The 18757-nt window shown below is 44.9% G+C and overlaps 1 protein-coding gene across 6 annotated transcripts in view; it reads right to left on the bottom strand.

The window, feature by feature from the left end:
* The window catches only part of ARHGAP44 (Rho GTPase activating protein 44), a 175804-nt gene extending 160399 nt beyond the window's left edge, over positions 1-15405 (bottom strand). For 4 of the 6 annotated variants that reach the window (XM_080680636.1, XM_080680633.1, XM_080680637.1 and 1 more), the window contains exon 1: positions 14991-15405. In XM_080680636.1, the coding sequence (XP_080536762.1) occupies positions 14991-15043 (53 nt within the window). In that variant the 5' untranslated portion in view covers positions 15044-15405. The remainder of the gene's footprint in view (positions 1-14990) is intronic. The other 2 variants (XM_080680638.1, XM_080680635.1) reach the window with 1 other exon arrangement.
* Between the last annotated feature and the right edge of the window lie 3352 nt (positions 15406-18757).

The raw sequence follows: 18757 nt of genomic DNA, 5'->3' as shown, positions 1-18757 counted from the left end.
AGCTGATCCCTGCAAACACACACAGCTTCCAGCCTGGTGAGAAAACAGAACCAGCAGCCCTGAGAAATCACAGCAGGATGAAATCGGTGACATCCGAGAACAAGCCGAGTTCTGAAAATGCACAAGGGAGAAGCAACAGAGGGGAGACAGAAAGCAGTGACATCTGACTTGAACTCTGAGAATGCATTTGACAAACAGCTCTTGAGTCCCTTCTACATTCCAGACACTGTGCTCGGGACCTACAGACGACCAGACTACGAGAGGCAGATGTATGCGGAACTAGAACACAACACACCAAGCTTTACACATTCATGTGAACATGCTGATAAACAGAAAGGAGAGGCAGCAGTTTGATCAAAGGAGAGAACTTTTCCAAAGTAATATGTGATCTCCAAACTCTAGTGTGAGGATGGGTGACCCACAAAAAATGGTCTTCACACTCAAAATGTTGGGTTCAGCCAAGTCACAGTGGACACTGTTGAATGTCCACCCAGAATGCTCTGCTCCTTCTTCCATGTGAATAGAACTCTGATTTTGACCCGGTATCCACCCGTCCTCCCTAAAGGCCTCCTGACTTAGAAGGGGCTTTCCCCACCTCTGCTCCCGAAAGGGTCTTGATGGCTCTAAGCCAGTCATCACAATCCTACTTCCTCTGCCAGCAACCAGGTCAGAGATGCAGACTTGAGCTTCATCAGCCCACCACGTCCCTTCCTTTCAACATGGGCTAAGGTCAATGGTAAACACGTGAAATAAATTGGCTTAAACTAGAGGAAAGGACTCTGAGCTTATGACTGGGACCATCTGGCTGCTCCTCTTGTCGTAGTCCATTTGAGCTGCTGTAACAGAATACCTATCAGGTATTCGGGTGGCTTATAAAAAGCAGAAACTTATTTCTCACAGCCTGGGGTCTGGGAAGTCCAAGATCAAGGTGCCAGCGGATTTGGTGAGGGCTGCTTTCTGGTTCACGGTGGTGGCTGCTCCTGTGTCCTCACACGGTAGAAGGGGCACGGGAGCTTCTAGGACCACTTCTATAAGGACTCTAATCCATACATGAGGGTAATGCCCTCATGACCTAATGACCTCCCCAAAGCCCTACCTGCTGATACAGTCGCCTTGGGGATTCGAATTTCAGCATCTGCATTTTGGAGGGACACAAACATTCAGACCTTAACACCTTTTTTGGTGGAAGCAAATGAACTCAGTTGCTGCTGGCAGCTGTATTTTGACCATGAAAAAAGCCAGTCTGAGGAAAAAGCCCACACAGAGATGAAGGCAAAGCAAAGCAAAGCAGAAAGATCACAAGGTACCTGGATCTCCTACCTTGGGACGACCTGTCACCTGAGGCCAAGTTTCTTTACTGTTTAAAGCACCCTGAATTGGTATCACTTACAACCATCAAGAGCAGCCTCAGAGATACAAATGACGCACAGCTCTCTGCACTACAGAACCTCTCGGGGCCTTAAATACAAAGAGAGATTGGAACTCTCTAAAACGAGTCTGCAGTGGGCTGCCTTTCCCAGTCCAAGGGTTTCCCCCAACAGAGCACGACTTAATAAAGAAGGAAAAGACATTCTCCTTTCCACGTCTTCAAAAATACAGTCCGGCCTGTGCTGCAGGAAGTCAGGGAAGAGATTCAAGGCGAGAACACAAACAAGGAGGGCACTGCAACTCGTGGTCAAGGGTGGAGAAACAGGCTGAAGAATCAGATGAAAAAGAAGACGCGGATTAAAAGCAATCCAGGGATACCTTTGTGGTAAGTGACTGGATATGTAGGGTTGAGAAATGACTTCTCTGAACACCAGGAGACACATTCCCTACATCACAGCTAAGTTCACAGGTCCCTGGCAAACTGACCAAGGTAGGGTGTTTGATGCCACTGATTGGAATTTGGTGGGCATCTGGGCATGGTGAGCAGCCAGCGTCCCTTCCCCAGCCCTTGGGCAAAAGCCTCTGATTTTCCTTTGGGAACTGCCTCTCCCCTACTTCATCTCTGTGGACTTGCAATCCAGAGAACTGCCTACTCTGCCTGTCCCTACGGGATGGTTGGGTCACATGGTCCAAACAAAACCAATCAGACTCTCTTCAGTGAGGGAATCATCCGAGCAGCCCAGCGACAGAAAACAGCTGGGAAGCAAGCCCTCTGCAGAGGCTGCCTGGCACCCGGCAGCAGGGACACTGCCGGTCAGTCCTCTGATTCTGTGAGCCACCCCATCCTCAAATCTCCCTCTTTCCTCAGATGAGCCAGAGTCCATGTCTGCTGCTGCATCCAGGGAACCCCAACTGGTCACGGGAACCACGAGGCCTCCGTCCCAGCTCATGCCGACCAAATCTCAAAATGGAATGTGTCTTTAGAACCAGCAGCCCTGGATGGTTATCTGCATGCCACTTCCTAACAGCAGGCTGCTTTATTGTATAAAATGAGATCTGACATCATGTCCTTCCCAGAGTGCACAGGTAAGATGGGGCCATGTTAGGAGCTGAGGCTCAAGAGAACTCCAAGCACATTTCTACTTAGACATTTCAGGGCCCAATCTGAAACCTCATTCTAAGAAATACCAGCCACATTTTATATTCACCTCTTTGTTTTGAGTCCTAGGAGGGTTTCTTGTTTGTTGGTTTGTTTTTAAATAAAACACATGGGGTTTTTTTTTATTTTTTCATCCTCACCCGAGGATATGTTTATTGATTTTGAGAGAGAGAGAGAGAGGAACATCGATGTGAGAAATATCAATTGGTTGCCTTCTGTAGGTGCCCCGACTGGGAATCTAACTCACAACCCTTTTGGTGTACAAGACCATGCTCGGACAAACTGAGCCATCTGGCCAGGGCAAGTACGTTTATCCTAAAGAATTTGAAAATTGTTAAAAGGTAGAAGCACAAGAATTCAGATTACTCATAATCCTCCCCAGACATAAACAGGCATGCAGAGCCTCGCAGTCTCTCCTGACTTCCTCCTCCCAGTCTTCCCTATGCATTTTAAAAACATGGTGCAATCTCAGCTCTGTGTGCACTTCTGTGTCCTGTTTCCTTATCTTAAACATCTCCCACAAGCTCTTACACTTTTGGAATGTTATAAAAATACTGTACATTACAACAGTACAAATGCACCAAAACTTAAACATTCCCCAAGGTTAGACACAAAGCCGTCCCCTTTCCCCTACTGCAGTGGTATCGAAGCTTAGCCATGCAGCACATCAGTACCAGAGCCAGCAAACCTGAGCGCAAATCTCAGCTCCTTCCCTTACCAATGATGCCACCAGCAGCAACCACGCACTCACCTGCTGAGGCTCGGGCAGGTGATGGGGGAAGGATTGGGACTAACTCTCAGAGTTGTAAGACTTACACAGGAGTCTGTCACCAGACACACTCTGCAGTGAGCAGCTGTGGAACCACGTGTGTCTGCAATCGTAAAGGTGCACCAAAGAGACAGAGCTCAGAGCCCTGGCCTTTTCATGTCCTTTATTTTGCTAGGGTCTCTGCTTGATTACTAGGTCATACAGGAAGCTGCAGGGCTTCAGCAGACATAGCAACTACTGTCTTTGCACACCGAGCACAGAGCTATAAAACACTTCCCAAGGACTCTCTCTCATGCTTTCTGGTGAAACTGTAATAAGGAAACAAAGTGGAGAACTTCCTATTGGCAGACATTTCATCGTCTGAAGCTTTGTGGTTAAGGCTACATACAAGATACTGGATTACCTCAAATAAATGTGACATTTTTATTTTTATACAAGTCAAGTCAGTTAGTATTTTAAAGCTACCTAAACAGCAGTAACCTGGGGACCCTGAGGCTGCTGAGAGCCACCAGGAGTGGGGGGGAGAGCACGGCCTGCCTTGACCTACTTAGGGCCCAGCTCAAATCTGGCTCTGCCCCTTTCCTGGTCTGCTGCTTCCATCGCCTCCACTCCCCATCTGTACAGCGGGCCTGTAGGTAGCACCCAATTCATACAGGTGTTGCAATGAGACCATAAAAATAACACCCATAAAGTACACAGCCCAGTGCTTGGCTACAGGCAACACGGCCATGGCCTTTGTGGTTCTCCTCTCTCCAAGTCCATGAAGGCAGTGCCTTTCCCTGGCCCCGGGGGAAGTGTGGTAGGTAGGTCAGGTGATCTGCTGCAGCCAATGAAATGTGACTAGAACTGATGGATGCCCCTTCACAGAACCCTTAGGAGCCAGTGCATGATTCGCTGCATCCTCATTTACTACCTGTGCCATAGCAGAGGTGCGTGTGAAACAGGTACCTGTGGATCCTTTAAGGGCTATGACCAGCCCCTTCAGTCAGCACCGTGAGCCATCTAGATGTTAAGGGTTCTTGTTACTGTGGAATAGCCTAGAGCCCTAGACCTTCCTAAGTAATATCAAAACTACTAATCACAATGGGTTTTAAATGAGCAAGGCTATTGGCATTACTGCTATCTCTAGATGTTTCATGTTTGTGACTAAACATAGAAAAACTGGGTTTGATCTGAGATAACAAGACATATGGGTATCAATTTCAAGCTATACGTACCAGGTACTTATATAAATAAGATTGAAACGAATGCCTCATGTCAAAGAGACTTTTTAAGCACAGCCAGGGAAAGTGATAATTACCATAATTTATTGAGTGCTTATTATTTCCCAGGTGTTATGCTAAAGATATTATATTATTTAATCCTGGCAATGATCCCATGAAGTAGGTGTCATTCCAGTGTGGTAGGATGAGAATTCTGTTCTCCTCATTACTCCTCTATCCACTGTAGGAGATTTATTTTAAAATGCATATACATATCCTATCTAATAAAAGGGTGATATGCAAATTAACTGTCACTCCGTCACAAAGATGGCGGCACCCAGTCCCCTCGGCCTTGCCAGAGTCCCCCAGTCCTGGGGGTGCTGCCACTGAAAGCAGGCAGCATTAGTGGCCTGGCAGAATGCTTGCTTCATCACCGCAGCAACAGAGGGCATCTGGGCAGCAGGCATGGAGCAGCTGGGGCAGGATGCTTGCTTCATCACCGCAGCAACACCCCAGCCGCAGAGGGCCTCTGGGGGACAGGAGGGCTGGCCTGCAGCCTCCGAGGCCGAGCACAGACCTGGAGAGGAGATGGCGGGCCCGCCTCCCACAGAAGCAGCAGCACAGCTCCCTCCGGGTGCCCACGCTCACTTCCGCCTCCCGCAGAAGCCACAAGGCTCCCGTGGAAGCAGCGCGGCTCATGCAGAAGCAGCGCAGCTCCCAACAGTGCAATGTGGTTCCCACTGGCTCCCGCGGAAGTGGCAGGCGGCCTATATCACACAATGGGCTACTAGTAGATATAGAAATAGATATAGAGATATCAAAAACTAATTGTGAAGTGGATATCAGCAAGAGAAAAGTGTTATCCTAAAGATGCTCTCCTCTGAGGGATCTATGAGAATCTATAGCCACCCTCCCACGATGGAGACAAGGAATGACCTCACAGCTGCCCAGTGAGGAGCGGGCAGGCAGATGGGACTGTGATGAGCAGGAGTACAAGAAAGATTTCCAAGATTATCAGTGGGACATGAGAGAGATAACATTCCTGGTTAGTCAACTGTGGTCCAGGCTCCCCATCCCTGTCTCCAGGCATATCCAGGGAAGACTTGTGACTAGTTCCAGCCAATGAAATATGAACAGAGGCGACATCTGTAAGTTCCAGCCCCTGGCGTTTAAGAGCTAGCATGCCAGCTCCCTTCACCTTTCACAGTGACTGGAAGCCACATCCTAAGATTGGAAACGAGGGTGGAGGGTAGAGGGTTGGTGCAGGTGGAATCCCGGCATCACACAGGAAAGAGAGCTGTACTGGGGAGACCCCTGACTCACATCACACTTCACATGAACTTAAATAAACTTCTTTGTTAAGTCACTGTAGTTTGGAGCTCATGTATTACCACAGCAGAAAGTAACCTATCCTGATTACTTCAACACGGAAGAGTAAAAACCAGGAAAATAAAATAAACCCAAGGAAATCAGGAGGAATTCATGTTTAATTAAAATTTTAAAAAGCAATGTTATTTTGTATTAGTTGAATGTAAACTGTAATTGGAAATTAATAGACAGCATAGTCCCAGTGGCCAATAAAAATATCTTTTAAAAGTATAAACCTAGCCTTAGTTGGGTTGCTCAGTGGATAGAACTTCAGCCTGCATACCAAAGGGTCCTGGGTTCCGGTCAAGGGCATGTACCTCAATTGCAGGCTCCTCTCTGGCCCAGGCCCTGGTCAGGGAATGTGCAGGAGGCAACCAATTGATATCTCTCTCTCTTTCTCTCTTGTCCCCTCTCTCTAAAAATCAATGGAAAAATATCCTCGGGTGAGGATTAAAATAAAAAAAAAGACTAAAAAAAGAAAAGCATAAACCCAAAAGCTAATTCCACAGAATGTGGGGAAGAAAATACTCTGGCAAAGCTAGTTATGATGAAAAAGAGAGAGAGAGAGAGAGAGAGAGAGAGAGAGAGAGAGAGAGGCAAATTAAAATGATAAAGGAGATACAACTATTTACTAAAAATAGATTCTATTAAAATTTAAAATCACAATAAAATAAATGTTTTTCTATAAAAATATGTTACTTAAATGACTCAGAAAAAGATAGAAAACAGATATTTTATTAAACTGTAAGAAATTTGGATAACCACCTCCAAAAACAATCCTGGAAAAGTTAGTTCCAACCTTCAAGGACTAGTAATTCTTTACCTCAGCATTGCATAGAAAAAGTAGAAAGTGATCATTCATTTGACCCCATTATCAAAACTTGACAGGTATAACAAAAGAAAAATTTTATATGCTCTCATTTATGAATAAAAATCCCAAATAAAACTCCCAGTAAATTAAATCTAGCAGAATATTTAAAAGTTAACAAACTATACTCAAGTAAAATTGATTGCAGGAAAACAAGGAGAGCTCCATATTAGAAAATCTATTAAGGTTCAAGAAAATAACACACAAGCTCCTCATGGGTAGAAACTCTTTCACTAATGTATCCTCAGCACAGAAAACACTATCTAGAACATAGTAAGCGCTCAATAAATATTTATGGCATAAATTAGAGAGTGAATATATTAACAAATAAAAGGAGAAAATAACATGTGGTTATCTTTAAAGTCTATGATAATATAGTTAATCAAATTTAACTTTGGCACCAAAGAAAAAAAGTATAATAATAAAATTATGCAATATGTAACATGATTACAAAAGAAAATGTCTCAAATTATCATGCATTTCCCTGGAGGATAATAAGAAGACATGAATGCCCACATAGTGCCACATATTTAACATGTTCCACAAGTCCTAAACAATGCTATTAGTGAAGAAAATAAAATAAATCTAAAATACTGGAGAAAGAAGCAAAATTATTATTTGCAGAAAATGTGATTGTCTACCTGAAAAATCCAATAGTACCTTAAAGTACTTAAATATAACGTGAGCACATTTACACAATGGAATACCACAAGGCTGTAAAGAGGAAGGATCTCTTACCCTTTGCAACAGCATGGATGGACCTGGAGAGTATTATGCTAAGCAAAATAAGCCCCTCAGAGAAAGATAAATAGCATATGATCTCACTTATATGTGGAATCTAATGAACAAAATAAGCTGACGGAACAAAATAGAACCAGAGGCATGGATATGTGGAACAGACTGATGGATGTCAGAGGGGAGGGGAGTGGAGGAATGGATATAAGATGGTGAAGAGATTAGTCAAAAATATACATGCATAACCATGGACACCGACAACTGTGGTGAAGGCTAGAAGAGGGGGGTCAGGGGCTGGGTGGAGGGGGGCAAAGAGGGGAAAAATGGGAGACACCTGTAATTGTGTCAACAATAAAAAAAGAGTAATGATGTAGTTATGAAGTTAGCTAAGATAATTATATATAAAAATCAGTAACTTCCTTATATCCCAGCAATAAACAGTAAAAAAAATATAACTTAACAAAAGATTCCAGTCATTAAGACAATAGTAATGACAATGACAAATTACCTAAAAACAAAAGCAAAATGATGCAGGACCTAAATGGACAAATACTGTTTTACAGAATCAGAAACAGACTTGAGTAAACATATCCTATTGCTGAAGGGGAAGACTTTTGATTACATTCAATATCATAAAAGTGTCCATTTTCTCCATGTTAATATATACATTTTTTAAATACTAAGGAAAAATAAACAAATGAGAATAGCCAAGAAAATATAATCAACTCTCTTTGATAAAAGAACAATCTGTAGGTTAGCTGTGGGTAAGGCACGGCAAGACCCTTAGGCAAATTTGATGAGTTTTAATTGCCAAGTGAAGGAGTTGCCCTGGGTAAAGCTGGGATGGGGGGCCCAGACTGACTCCACTGCTCCTACCACCAAAGCCTACAAACCACCCCACCCCAAAGTCCTGCCAGAACTGACAGACACAAGAGAGCAAACTAGGAATCTGAGAAACGGACACAACAAGGTGAAGTTGTTTAGAACATGATAATGACATCTCAATACAGTGGGTAAGAATTACATCAAGCGTGTCAAACTCAAAGGCCAAATAAACAAGGCATGGAGCCCGTGGGCTGTGAGTTTGACATGCTTGAATTACATTTTTCAATGTGATAGTAGGGTAACTGATTTTTAAAAAAATCATAAATGTGACACCTAACTCGTGTCATACACCAAAATTAATAACTGATGAATTAAAGATTTGATGTAAAATGAAATTATATAAATGGTAATGAAAATGTATGAATATTTATGTAATCTTGGGTTGGGAACTGTGTTCCCTAAGCAGAACAGTTAAGCACAAACCATAAATCGATAGACTAAAGATCACACAATATTATAAATTTTAAAACAAAATATAAAAGGCAAAAAACAAACTACAGGGAGATGTATGTGGCATATGAGAAAGCACATACATGTATGCTTATTGAAATGTCTCTAAAATCGGTAACGAAACAGTTATAAACATGACTTTTAAAAAAGTGGGTCTCAGACATGCAGGTAATTCAGAAAAGGCAACAAATGTCCAATAAACATTTAAAATGCTCAAGCCCACTAGAAATTAAAAGAACAGAAAGGAGAGGTTTTGGTTTTCATTCATGCAGTTAACAAAGTCGTAACATTCGTTGCTGATATGAGTGGGGAGAAGATATTAATACTTCTACTGAGAATGGAAATATATGTGTGTTCACATATATAAAATATACACTCACGTAGTCTTAAAACTAACATAATACTCTTTGACTCAGCAATTTCACTTCTAAAAATTCATACTAGGAAAGGAAACCAATGAGAAAATATTTGCTACATGATTAGCAAAAGGAAATCAGTTGGCTACAGTGGAATATTACATAGCCCTGAAAAATTATGCTGTAGAGGTATAGTTATTAACACGGAATGATATTCAAGATATAGTAGGAAGGGGAAAAGCAGGTTACAAAATAGTATACATGGTACAGTCACTATCTCTTTTTGAAGAACACAGATGCCTATTAAAACCTTAGAAGACTATAGCCAAAATATGAACTGTAGTCTCCAGGTAATGAGATTATTGGTGATTTTTTTTCCTTTTTGTCCATCCATAAGTTAATAATGTTTCTACAATAAACAAGTATCACTTATGTAACAAAAAAGAAAGTTTAAAAAAAGTAAATTGAATTCTGTGGGAAAATAAACATTTATCCTAAAAATAAACTCTGAAGTTGGAAAACGAAAGCAAAAACATCTGCTTCCTGGATAGAAAGGATAGTTTTAAATTGCTACACAGACACGCACTTCCCAAAGGCAGTGGCTCCAGGTGCCAGCCCCTGGAATACCCCGCCCCCAGCAGGAAGCCCCAACCATCCTACTCTCTCCCAACTTCCTATCTGACTACAACTATCTCAACACATAGCATAATTGTATTCCTTGCTGTTGTTATCAAAACAGCATTTGAAATTGCCTTTTTTTTAGTATTAATAAAAGGGGTATTTACTAATCCACACTAAAAAGTAGAACCATAAATTAAATTACTGTTTTACTCACATGGCTACTGATTCACTTTTTCTAAAGGAAAAAAAAATGGCTTTGTCACCCATCATAAAAAAGTACTAATCGATATTGATAAAATTCTCTGGTGATGGCAGAATGGGAGGGAAGTCATCAATTGCTGTTGAAGAGAATGGCTCCCTTGCAGGGACTTGCAGGCTGGGATAACAACTCCGGGGACCCAGCAGCCTCACGCTGACTGCTGAGCACCCAGCCCAGGGCTGAGAGCAGGCAGATCTGCACAGGAAGGAGCTTAGAACATAGGAGCAAAGAATATTCTCCCAGATTTGCTAGCCCGTTCATCAGCTGGTGAGTACATTCTGTTCTCTCTCACATATATATGCCACAGCAGGTGGCAGGACCTGGCTTCCATAAAACTGTAATGAAAAATTTCACTCTGAGACCTAATAAGCATCCACAGTGGTCCTCGGGAGACAGGGTGGGGTCTGCCTGGCCCTGCGGGCTAACAGGAACACACAGCAGGGCCTGTGCTGGTCTGACAGGTCCAATGCACTGTCAGGAATATAGTAGGTGGGAATGAGCCAGTCCGATGAGTAACGTGGAACTGGTTCTGACTTTCCCCTGATGTCTACAGACTGGGCCATGGCTTCTAGGAGGCCAGCTGATGTGATGGGCAGGGCAGTGTCTCCCATAAACCTTCAAGGAAAAGATCCTCACTTGCTCGGCTGCTTTGGCCTGAGCGAAAATGCCTGCAGCACCAGCACTCCTAGAGGCTGCTGCATCCTCAGCATCCATCTCGATCCCACTGGCCAGTGCATGGCCCCTGCAGTTGATCCTGAGAGCTGCAGAGCAGCGATGGTGCTCGGCCAGCCTGTGTACGGAAACCAAGCCTGCTGGGTGCCGCATGCTGCTGAGCAGTCTAGGAACGGAAGCCAGGCTCTGCAGACAAGCCTCGTCTTCCACTCCCCAACTCATAGCCTCTAAATCCAAGCATCCAACCCAACCAGCCCTGCACCCCTTCCCACACCCATAGCTCCGTGCTTACTCTAAGACCTACTAAACATCACCAGCTTTTGTACAAGAGCATAGTGCTCATTTACAGCCATCACTGAGCAGTGGCTGTTGGAATCAGTTTCTGAGAGGCCCTTATAATGTAGGGGCCAGCGTTTTTGGAGGATGGATGGGCGAGCAGAAGAGGAAAACGACAATGAACTTCATCAACCGTTGTTTGAGCGCTTGGTGTAAGCCAGGTTCCCTTTACCCCCTGTATGGTGGGGGCTGCTGTGACCTCCATTGTGGAGACTGAAAAAAAAATATTCTCACGTGGATCTTTTGCTCACTCATTCATTCAGTTGCCCAAGAATTTCAGAAAATCTGAATTTCAGGCAGTAGGGCAGTTGCCCCTGCCCAAAAGGAGCTTAAAGTCTAGTGGAAAAGAGAAATAATAAAAAATAAATAAAAGTTGCAATACAATATACCCATAGCATGCCTTTATAATACAGATTCCAAGAGAACTCATGGAATCTCTTATTCTGCACCATATTATTCTCTAAAGCAGAGCAGTGCCCAGCACACAGCAAACATCTAGAAAATACTCACTGAATGAATGAATGAATGAATGAGCAAATAAATGAATGAGCAGTGCATGCCATAGTGCATTTAACCCAATAACAATGATAACATTTGCCCAGAGATTCTTTTAGCTACTATTCATTAAGCATTTCCCAGGGCTGAGCACTGTATCAAGCACTTTTCAGGGGTACTCTCACATCATCGTTGCCACAATAGCCACATTACTCAGTGAAACCCTTATTATCCCCATTCTGCAGATGAGGAAACAGATGTGCAGAGAGTTATACTCAAGGTCCTGAAGTCGGAAAGCAACAAACCAGGCCTGTCCCCTCAGAAGCCTGTGCTGCCCCGAACCAGTGGCCCAGGCTTGAGGTCCAGGAAGTGCTTCCCGAAGGACGGAATAACGTGAAGGACAGAGAGGGAAGAGTCGAAGGAGGAAGGTGTCAATGGCTGCAGAAGCAGACCATGAAGGAGATGAAACGTTTTCCAGTTAAGTGCAGTGGGTTTTAAAAACTCTTCACAGCTGTGACGCCCTCTGTACTCAGATGTGAGCACTTCAAGCGAAAATGCTGGGACCTCCATAGTGCGTTCTAGCTCAGCAACTCCTCCATTGTTAAAGTGAGTGGGTCCCATCCCGAGCGGTTTTATTCAAACTCCAAAACCTACAGCTTGTGGAGGGGGAGGGGAGATGAGAAACTGAGCAGGGGCAACCCTTAAGCCCTCCTCTCTGTCTTCCCTCAAAGAGAAGAAAGCCCTCACTCCAAGGACAGGCAAGGACAAGAGTCCAGTGGCGTGCTAAAGCAACTCCATGAAGTGACACACCCATTCCACATCTAAATTCCTAACTTCCAGTCCTGTTGCTTCCACTGATTCAAGAAATTAAGAAGCAATGTTATGACCATGCATCACGACATTTTCAAGAAGATAAAGTGAATGCTGCCCCTTTTATTAACCCAGGTGGACCCTACAGTAAACTGTTTTAATCTTGCCAATAAACATGAATTGAGTGCCAACTGTCTATAAGGCATTGTTCTATATACACTGAACATTCAATGGTGATCAATGCATTCTATTGGGGATAGATAGACAAGAAAAGAAAAAAATGAAAAATAAGAGCATTTTAAAGAGTGATGAGCGCTGTGACAAACATGAACAGGACGGTGGGCTAGAGGGCTAATGGCGAGCGCAGCCTCCAGAAGGCCTTTGAGCCCAGACCTGAGTGATGGGGAGGCATGTGGGAGCGCATCCTCAGCTGGACAGGGAAAGTGGGAAACAGCAAGAATAAAGCCTGCGGAGGGAGATGAGCTTGGCATGTTGCAGGGGAGGCCGCTGTGGCTGGAGCACAGGAAATGAGAAGCAGGAGGGACAGGATGAGTACGAAAAGACAAACACGGGTCAAGTCCGCTACAGTCTTGTAGGCCATTGGAAAGATCTGGGACAGTGCGATGCCACTGGAGGTTTTCACCAGCAACGTAACATGAACTGGGTCTTGCTTTAAAAGGTTCACTCTGAATGTCATGAAAATGGACACATATGAGTGATACACAGTAGTGAACTGGCCCTCACTTTACCTGGCACAGGACACAGAGATGCCATCTCATAAAGATAATTTATCCACACGCCAGCATTCACCAGCCGCTTGGACTTCCACCTTCCGCAAGTAAAGACCACTTCCTCTAAAACTCAACTCCCCTCTCCCTTTGTCATTCCCTTCACGGATAAGGTGATAATAAAGGCTTTATGCCCGAGGCTCACAAATCTTACCACTTCTAAACAAGTCCTGAAAAGAGACAGAAGAATTGTGTGGGGGGAGCGGGGGCCAGGGAGGAAACATAAACGTATTCCAATTCAAGCAATGACTGAAACCCCAACACCACGAGAGAACTGTAATCCAAGGCTACAATCAAGGGCCAACGGGTCACTTGGCTGGTCGGATGTGATGACTGACGCAGAAGCCAAGACCTAACACAGGCCAGCTTTACTGTCATCTGCTAAACAACCTATACAGGAAAACACTATTTCAGCATCAAACACATCGAAAGGCAGCCCACAGGAGGCTATATCTGTAGCAAGATCGGGCCAGAAACCCCGCTAATCTGACTCTGCTATTCATAAATTCTCCCTTGTGTTAGAGCACATGTGTTTGGGAAAGGAAAATGAATCCAAGTCAATTTTAGACATTGTTACTTGGAAGCCATCTGGAGTCCCTGGAAGCATAAGAAGTCACCGCATGCCCTGCCCTCAAATGCCCACTGTAATTAGGGCAGTGTGCTTACATGGGAATTCAGGGTCCCCTATTCCCCAGGGATGTCCCTACCCACACCCTACCAGATGCCAGCTCAGGCTCCACTTCCCACCCAAGGAAGGTATTTGGTTTCTTAGTAAACCTAGTGGAGAGCCCTCAAGGTATTGAGCTTGCACTTTAATTGCACCCAAGGCTGGGTTCTGTTTTCCACTGGCTTCAAAACAGCACACCTGAATTCCTTTGCCACAGCAGCTACGAAATCCCTCCCCAGGGGCAGAAGATGGATGAAAAATCCCCTCCACCAAACAGCGCTGTGTTCAGAGCATGCCTAGTTTGGGAAGAGACCCACCAGAATCCTTATGTAACATTAATGTATGTGGGCACCCCGCAGAGCGGCTCCTGGGGACACTAGCCCAGCTGTAGTCCATTCACCGTGATGACAGTAGGCTGGGTCTTGCAGCTTCCTAGGGCCTGACTCTTTCTCTCCCCCTCCGCTACCTGGCTGTGATCCTCTACATAGCTCCTCTTCCCGAGGAGCTGGGCCTCCCTTCCTGCAGCCTCTCCCCCTCCACTGAAAACAGTTTTAGGAGACCAAGCTGCGAGCAGCACCATTCCATCAGCACCTCCCCTACGCCCAGCCCCCCACCTCTCCAGCTCCTCTCTCCACCACCCAACGCCTTAACAAACATAACCAGGGGGAAAAAATCCAGAATCCCGTACAGTCCTAGTCCCAGAAAGCAAACACCGCGGGAGGGAGGCTCAGCTCTGCTAAGCCGACCAGGCCCAACCCTCGCCCTGGACCCCTAAGCAGCGATGAATTCGGCGCAGGGGAGGAATCTTTGGAGAGCGACTGCTTTAGGTGGCTCCAGCACAATCAGAGCAAACACCTGTTTCCAGGAAGCGACATGAGCAAAGGGAGAGGGGAGTCCAGGGAAAGGCAGGGAGGACGAGGTGAAGGGGCAGCTGGGGACGCAGGTAAAGGATGCGTCACACTTTGCGCTTGGCAACCGGAGCCTGGAGCAGCAGACAGAGCGTGAGAGGGGCTCCGGGGTCTGGGAAGTTCAGAGAGGAGGGGTCGCACCAGGGAGCAACACCTCGCGGGGGCCAGCCAGCAGGGAAAGCGGTCAGGAGGCCCGACGGGTTCCATCACCTGGGCGCCGGCGAATGCAGCCCAGCAGGCGCGCACCGGCTGCGGCTGCCAGCGGGTGACCTACCTGCCCACCGTCTGGTTGGCCAGCTGGCGCATGCGATTGAACTGCTTCTTCATCGTGGCCCCGCTGCCGCGCTAGCCCGGGAACTTGGGAAGGACGGAGCCCGCCGCAGGTTACATGGCTCCCGCGCGGAGCCTCCCGGGCAACGGCGGCGGCACTGCGGAGCCTCCGGGAGCCTTTGGCCCGAGCGCGGCTCCCTCCCGAGGGCACCACCGCTTACTCCTCCTCCCGCCGTGGCGCCTGCCGCCGCATCCTCCTCACGCGCTCCGCCGTGCCTTCATCGTACCGCCCGAGGTCGGCTGGAGCGCCGTCCAGGTCCGCTGGGCTGTCCGCCCCCAGCCCCAGTCCCGCGCGGGGACCCGGGAGTCTCCGCAGGCTAGCTGGCCCGCAGGCTGGGTGGTCCCCGCTGCGCCTGTGCGGAGGGCGCTGAGCATTCTGGGACTTGTAGTTTCTCATCCCAGAGCCCACCTTTCCTCTGACCAAAGTTACCAAGTACAGCGGGTTGCTGAGGTGGGAGAGGGCTGTGTCCACAAGGGCTTTGCACTTAGGCATTCGATGAAGGAAGCGTTTTCCTGCTTTAAAAATAACAAAGTAGAACCAGGAATACAACAGCGAAGTAAGAAAGTGAGCATCTATCTTTCGTTGTATTTTAAATGAATATGAGAAATTGATATTTTGGATTCACATGAAGAAGATTCATGCTAGACGGTACATCGCTCATAAAATTACGTCAGGTCACCTGATTAATGTTGAGGTGCAGGGTTAAGCTTGGGGCATTGGAGTTGACAGGCAGATTTTGAACTAGGCATGGCATGCATCCTAGAAGCTTAATTTTCACCAAACCCAGAAGGTGACCAGAAGCCAATATAGAGGATATAATGGTTGTGGCATTGCATCTATAGACCAAATTAGACTGGGACAACCTCCATGAATGTCTTAGATTCCAGTCTCATAGCTAATCACATCTCCCTTCCACCCAAGAGACCAAGGGGCACCAGCTGTGGCAGGCCTGGAGTGACCTACATAGCAGCCCACTGGTATCAGTTGGCTCTCTGAAAAGGAGCTCTAACTTTCTGCAGGCTCTGTCCATAGGACAATACAGGTGGCTGCAGCTTGGTTTTATCATTATCTATCAAGTAAGAGCAGTATTGTTGAGCGATAAGGGCTTTGGATCAACACATTGGAGTTCACATATTAGAATTCCAAATACCAATTGTATAACCTTAAACAAACTGTATAAGCTCTCTATGCCTCCATTTTCTCATCTCTAATAGAGAAATAATACTTCCTAATAGATGGAAAAGTTCGAAAACTATGTTAAATTACCAATAAAATGGTAACATAAATTTCTATATAATACATTATGTCGTATTTATTTACTAAAAATATGATTATAGTTGGCATAATAGAGAGAGTACTATTCCTGCAACAGAGGTACTAATCTGATAAATGAATGAATTTTTTTGAAATGGGATACTTTGCATATGTTGATTATAGTCACAAGATGTCCTAAATATGTTTGTAAATCTCCTGCTGGCCAGCTGGACAAAAGATGGTTTGAGGCATGTCTTGGATGAATGAACATGAAATCTTTAATTAATTGTGAATTTAGCCTCTGCTTATTGGGTCAGGCAGCTTTAGCCAATTAATAAGTAAAGCATTATTTTCTTTTAACCAATTATAACAGCAATTTAATTTTTATACAAACTGAAATTATTTCCATTTGAGATTTTTTTAAAAAGTAAGGCATAGCATGGTTTTTATATGTATAAATAATAGTATGGCATGAAGAACACTGTGTGACTTTTAGCCACAATATTTCTGGTAACATCTAGAACTGCACTGTCCAAAATAGTAGTCACCAACCACATGTGGCTATTGGAAATTAAATTAATTAAAATTAAATAAAACTTAAAAATTTAGTTCCTCAGTCACCCTAGCCACATTTTAAGTGCTTAGTAGTCACATGTGGTTCAAGGCTGCTGTATTGAAGGGCACTAGCCCTAGAGGACTCTGCAGACAACTCCAGTATTGTGCCAGCCTCTGCCTTCAATCCCAAGATATTTCCATTCAAAAAAGGGAATCTCTGCCTCCCCCAAAAGACAGCCCAACCTGCTAGAGTGTGGTCTAATAATACTTTATTAACTGATGGCTTCTTCACACAGATACTCTTCTCCTCTGAGCTTCTCCTTCAGTCAGGAGGCAGCGATGCTTTCTCTGCTTTCCACCCCAGCGAAGGGATGACAGTGCAGAAAAAGGAGAAGGTGTCAAGTCTACTTGTCATCTTTCAAAGCTGGCTTCAGAAGCACATGTGAGAGAAAAGAGTTTCGAGTTTCAAGAATATGGGCTTTGAATCTTTAATAGTCTATCTCATAAATAGAGTTTGAAGAATATACTATGCTGCTTATTCCAGATAAAGAACCCACAGGCTGAGGGATGTTGAAGATGAAGAGGGAAGTGGGACAGGAGAGGGGGAGAGAAATAAATGATAAATGTGCAGATTTTAATATTGTTCATTAATTTTACTGCCTGTTATTATGGGAAGGAGTTATACTTCATCTTCAGGATCGATCCTGTGATTTTCCTTGGACATAAGAATGTGCACAGAAGTGATTTATGCCACTTCCACACAGAAGTTTTACAAGTCATTTTGTGACTCTTTCCCCCTTTCTTCACTCAACCATAATGAGCCAGTAGAGTTGTGGCCATCCAGCTGGAGTGAAAAATACACCTTTGTTCTTGTAAGTCAGAGAGGTTTGGGGATTTTTTGTTACTGCAGCATAATTGAGTCTAAGCTGACTACTACAGAGAGAAACTGGTCTGTACCTCGCACCTCCCCATGGTCAAAACTTGGGTTAGGGGCAGGCAGGTTGGGAAAAATATACATTTGGGGAGGATCTGAGCACAGTGGAGGATCTACACATCAGTTCTTCAGTGAAGGCCAGGAGTGGCAAAGCTCCCAAAGATCCTCAGCCTTCTAAGACATGGGAGTAGTAAAGATGCCTGCATAGAGTGCCTGCAGTGCTTATGCACAGTCCTGCGGTGGCCCCAGACCTCCCTGCACCAGACCACGTGCAATGATGCATGTAAGTGTGTGCCGTGAGGGTGCACAGAAGTACCTGGAAGAGCTGGATGTGAAAGCTGTTGGGATCAAAGATGATAAGAAGGAAGCAATGGCCAAGATGTGGAAGAAATGAGCCCTGAATTACCTGAAACTTAATTTTTGCCATCAGAGAAATAAACTTAAAATTAAAAGTAAGTGCATTTAAGGGAGGAGGAAGTGGAGGAAACAGAGGACAAATTAAAAAAAATTATATTCTTACTTAAGTGTTAACCTATTGACCTTAAGTTGATCACATAACTTGCTTTCCCAAACAAAACACAGGCTTTTTACTTGCTTCAACAATGTCATACTATTTATTTGAGATATGTTTCCATTGACATCTGATAGTGCACTTAGGAGCCCCTGAATTAGAGTGGTTTTAGCACCTTCATTCTGAGTCCGAGTGGTCGCTGGAGCTACCTGTCCAACTCGGGAGTCACAAGAGACGTTGGGTTACTTAATTTTAAATTAAATTAAACAAAATTAGAAATTTATTTTCCTCAGCTACACTAGCCACATTTCACATACGCAGGAAGTAACATGGTGGCCAGCAGCTACCATGTTAGACAGAGTGAAATAAACATCTCTGTCATCACAGAAAGCTCTGCGGAACAGTGCTTGTCTATCGAACAGAATTCAAAACACTGGGTCCGGCACAAGAGACAAC

This window comes from Plecotus auritus (genome assembly GCF_963455305.1).
Source record: "Plecotus auritus genome assembly, chromosome: 7".
In the NCBI taxonomy this organism is placed as follows: Eukaryota; Metazoa; Chordata; class Mammalia; order Chiroptera; family Vespertilionidae; genus Plecotus; species Plecotus auritus.
The sequence above is the reverse complement of the archived record's forward strand: the minus strand, read 5'-3'. Positions and strand labels throughout refer to the sequence as shown.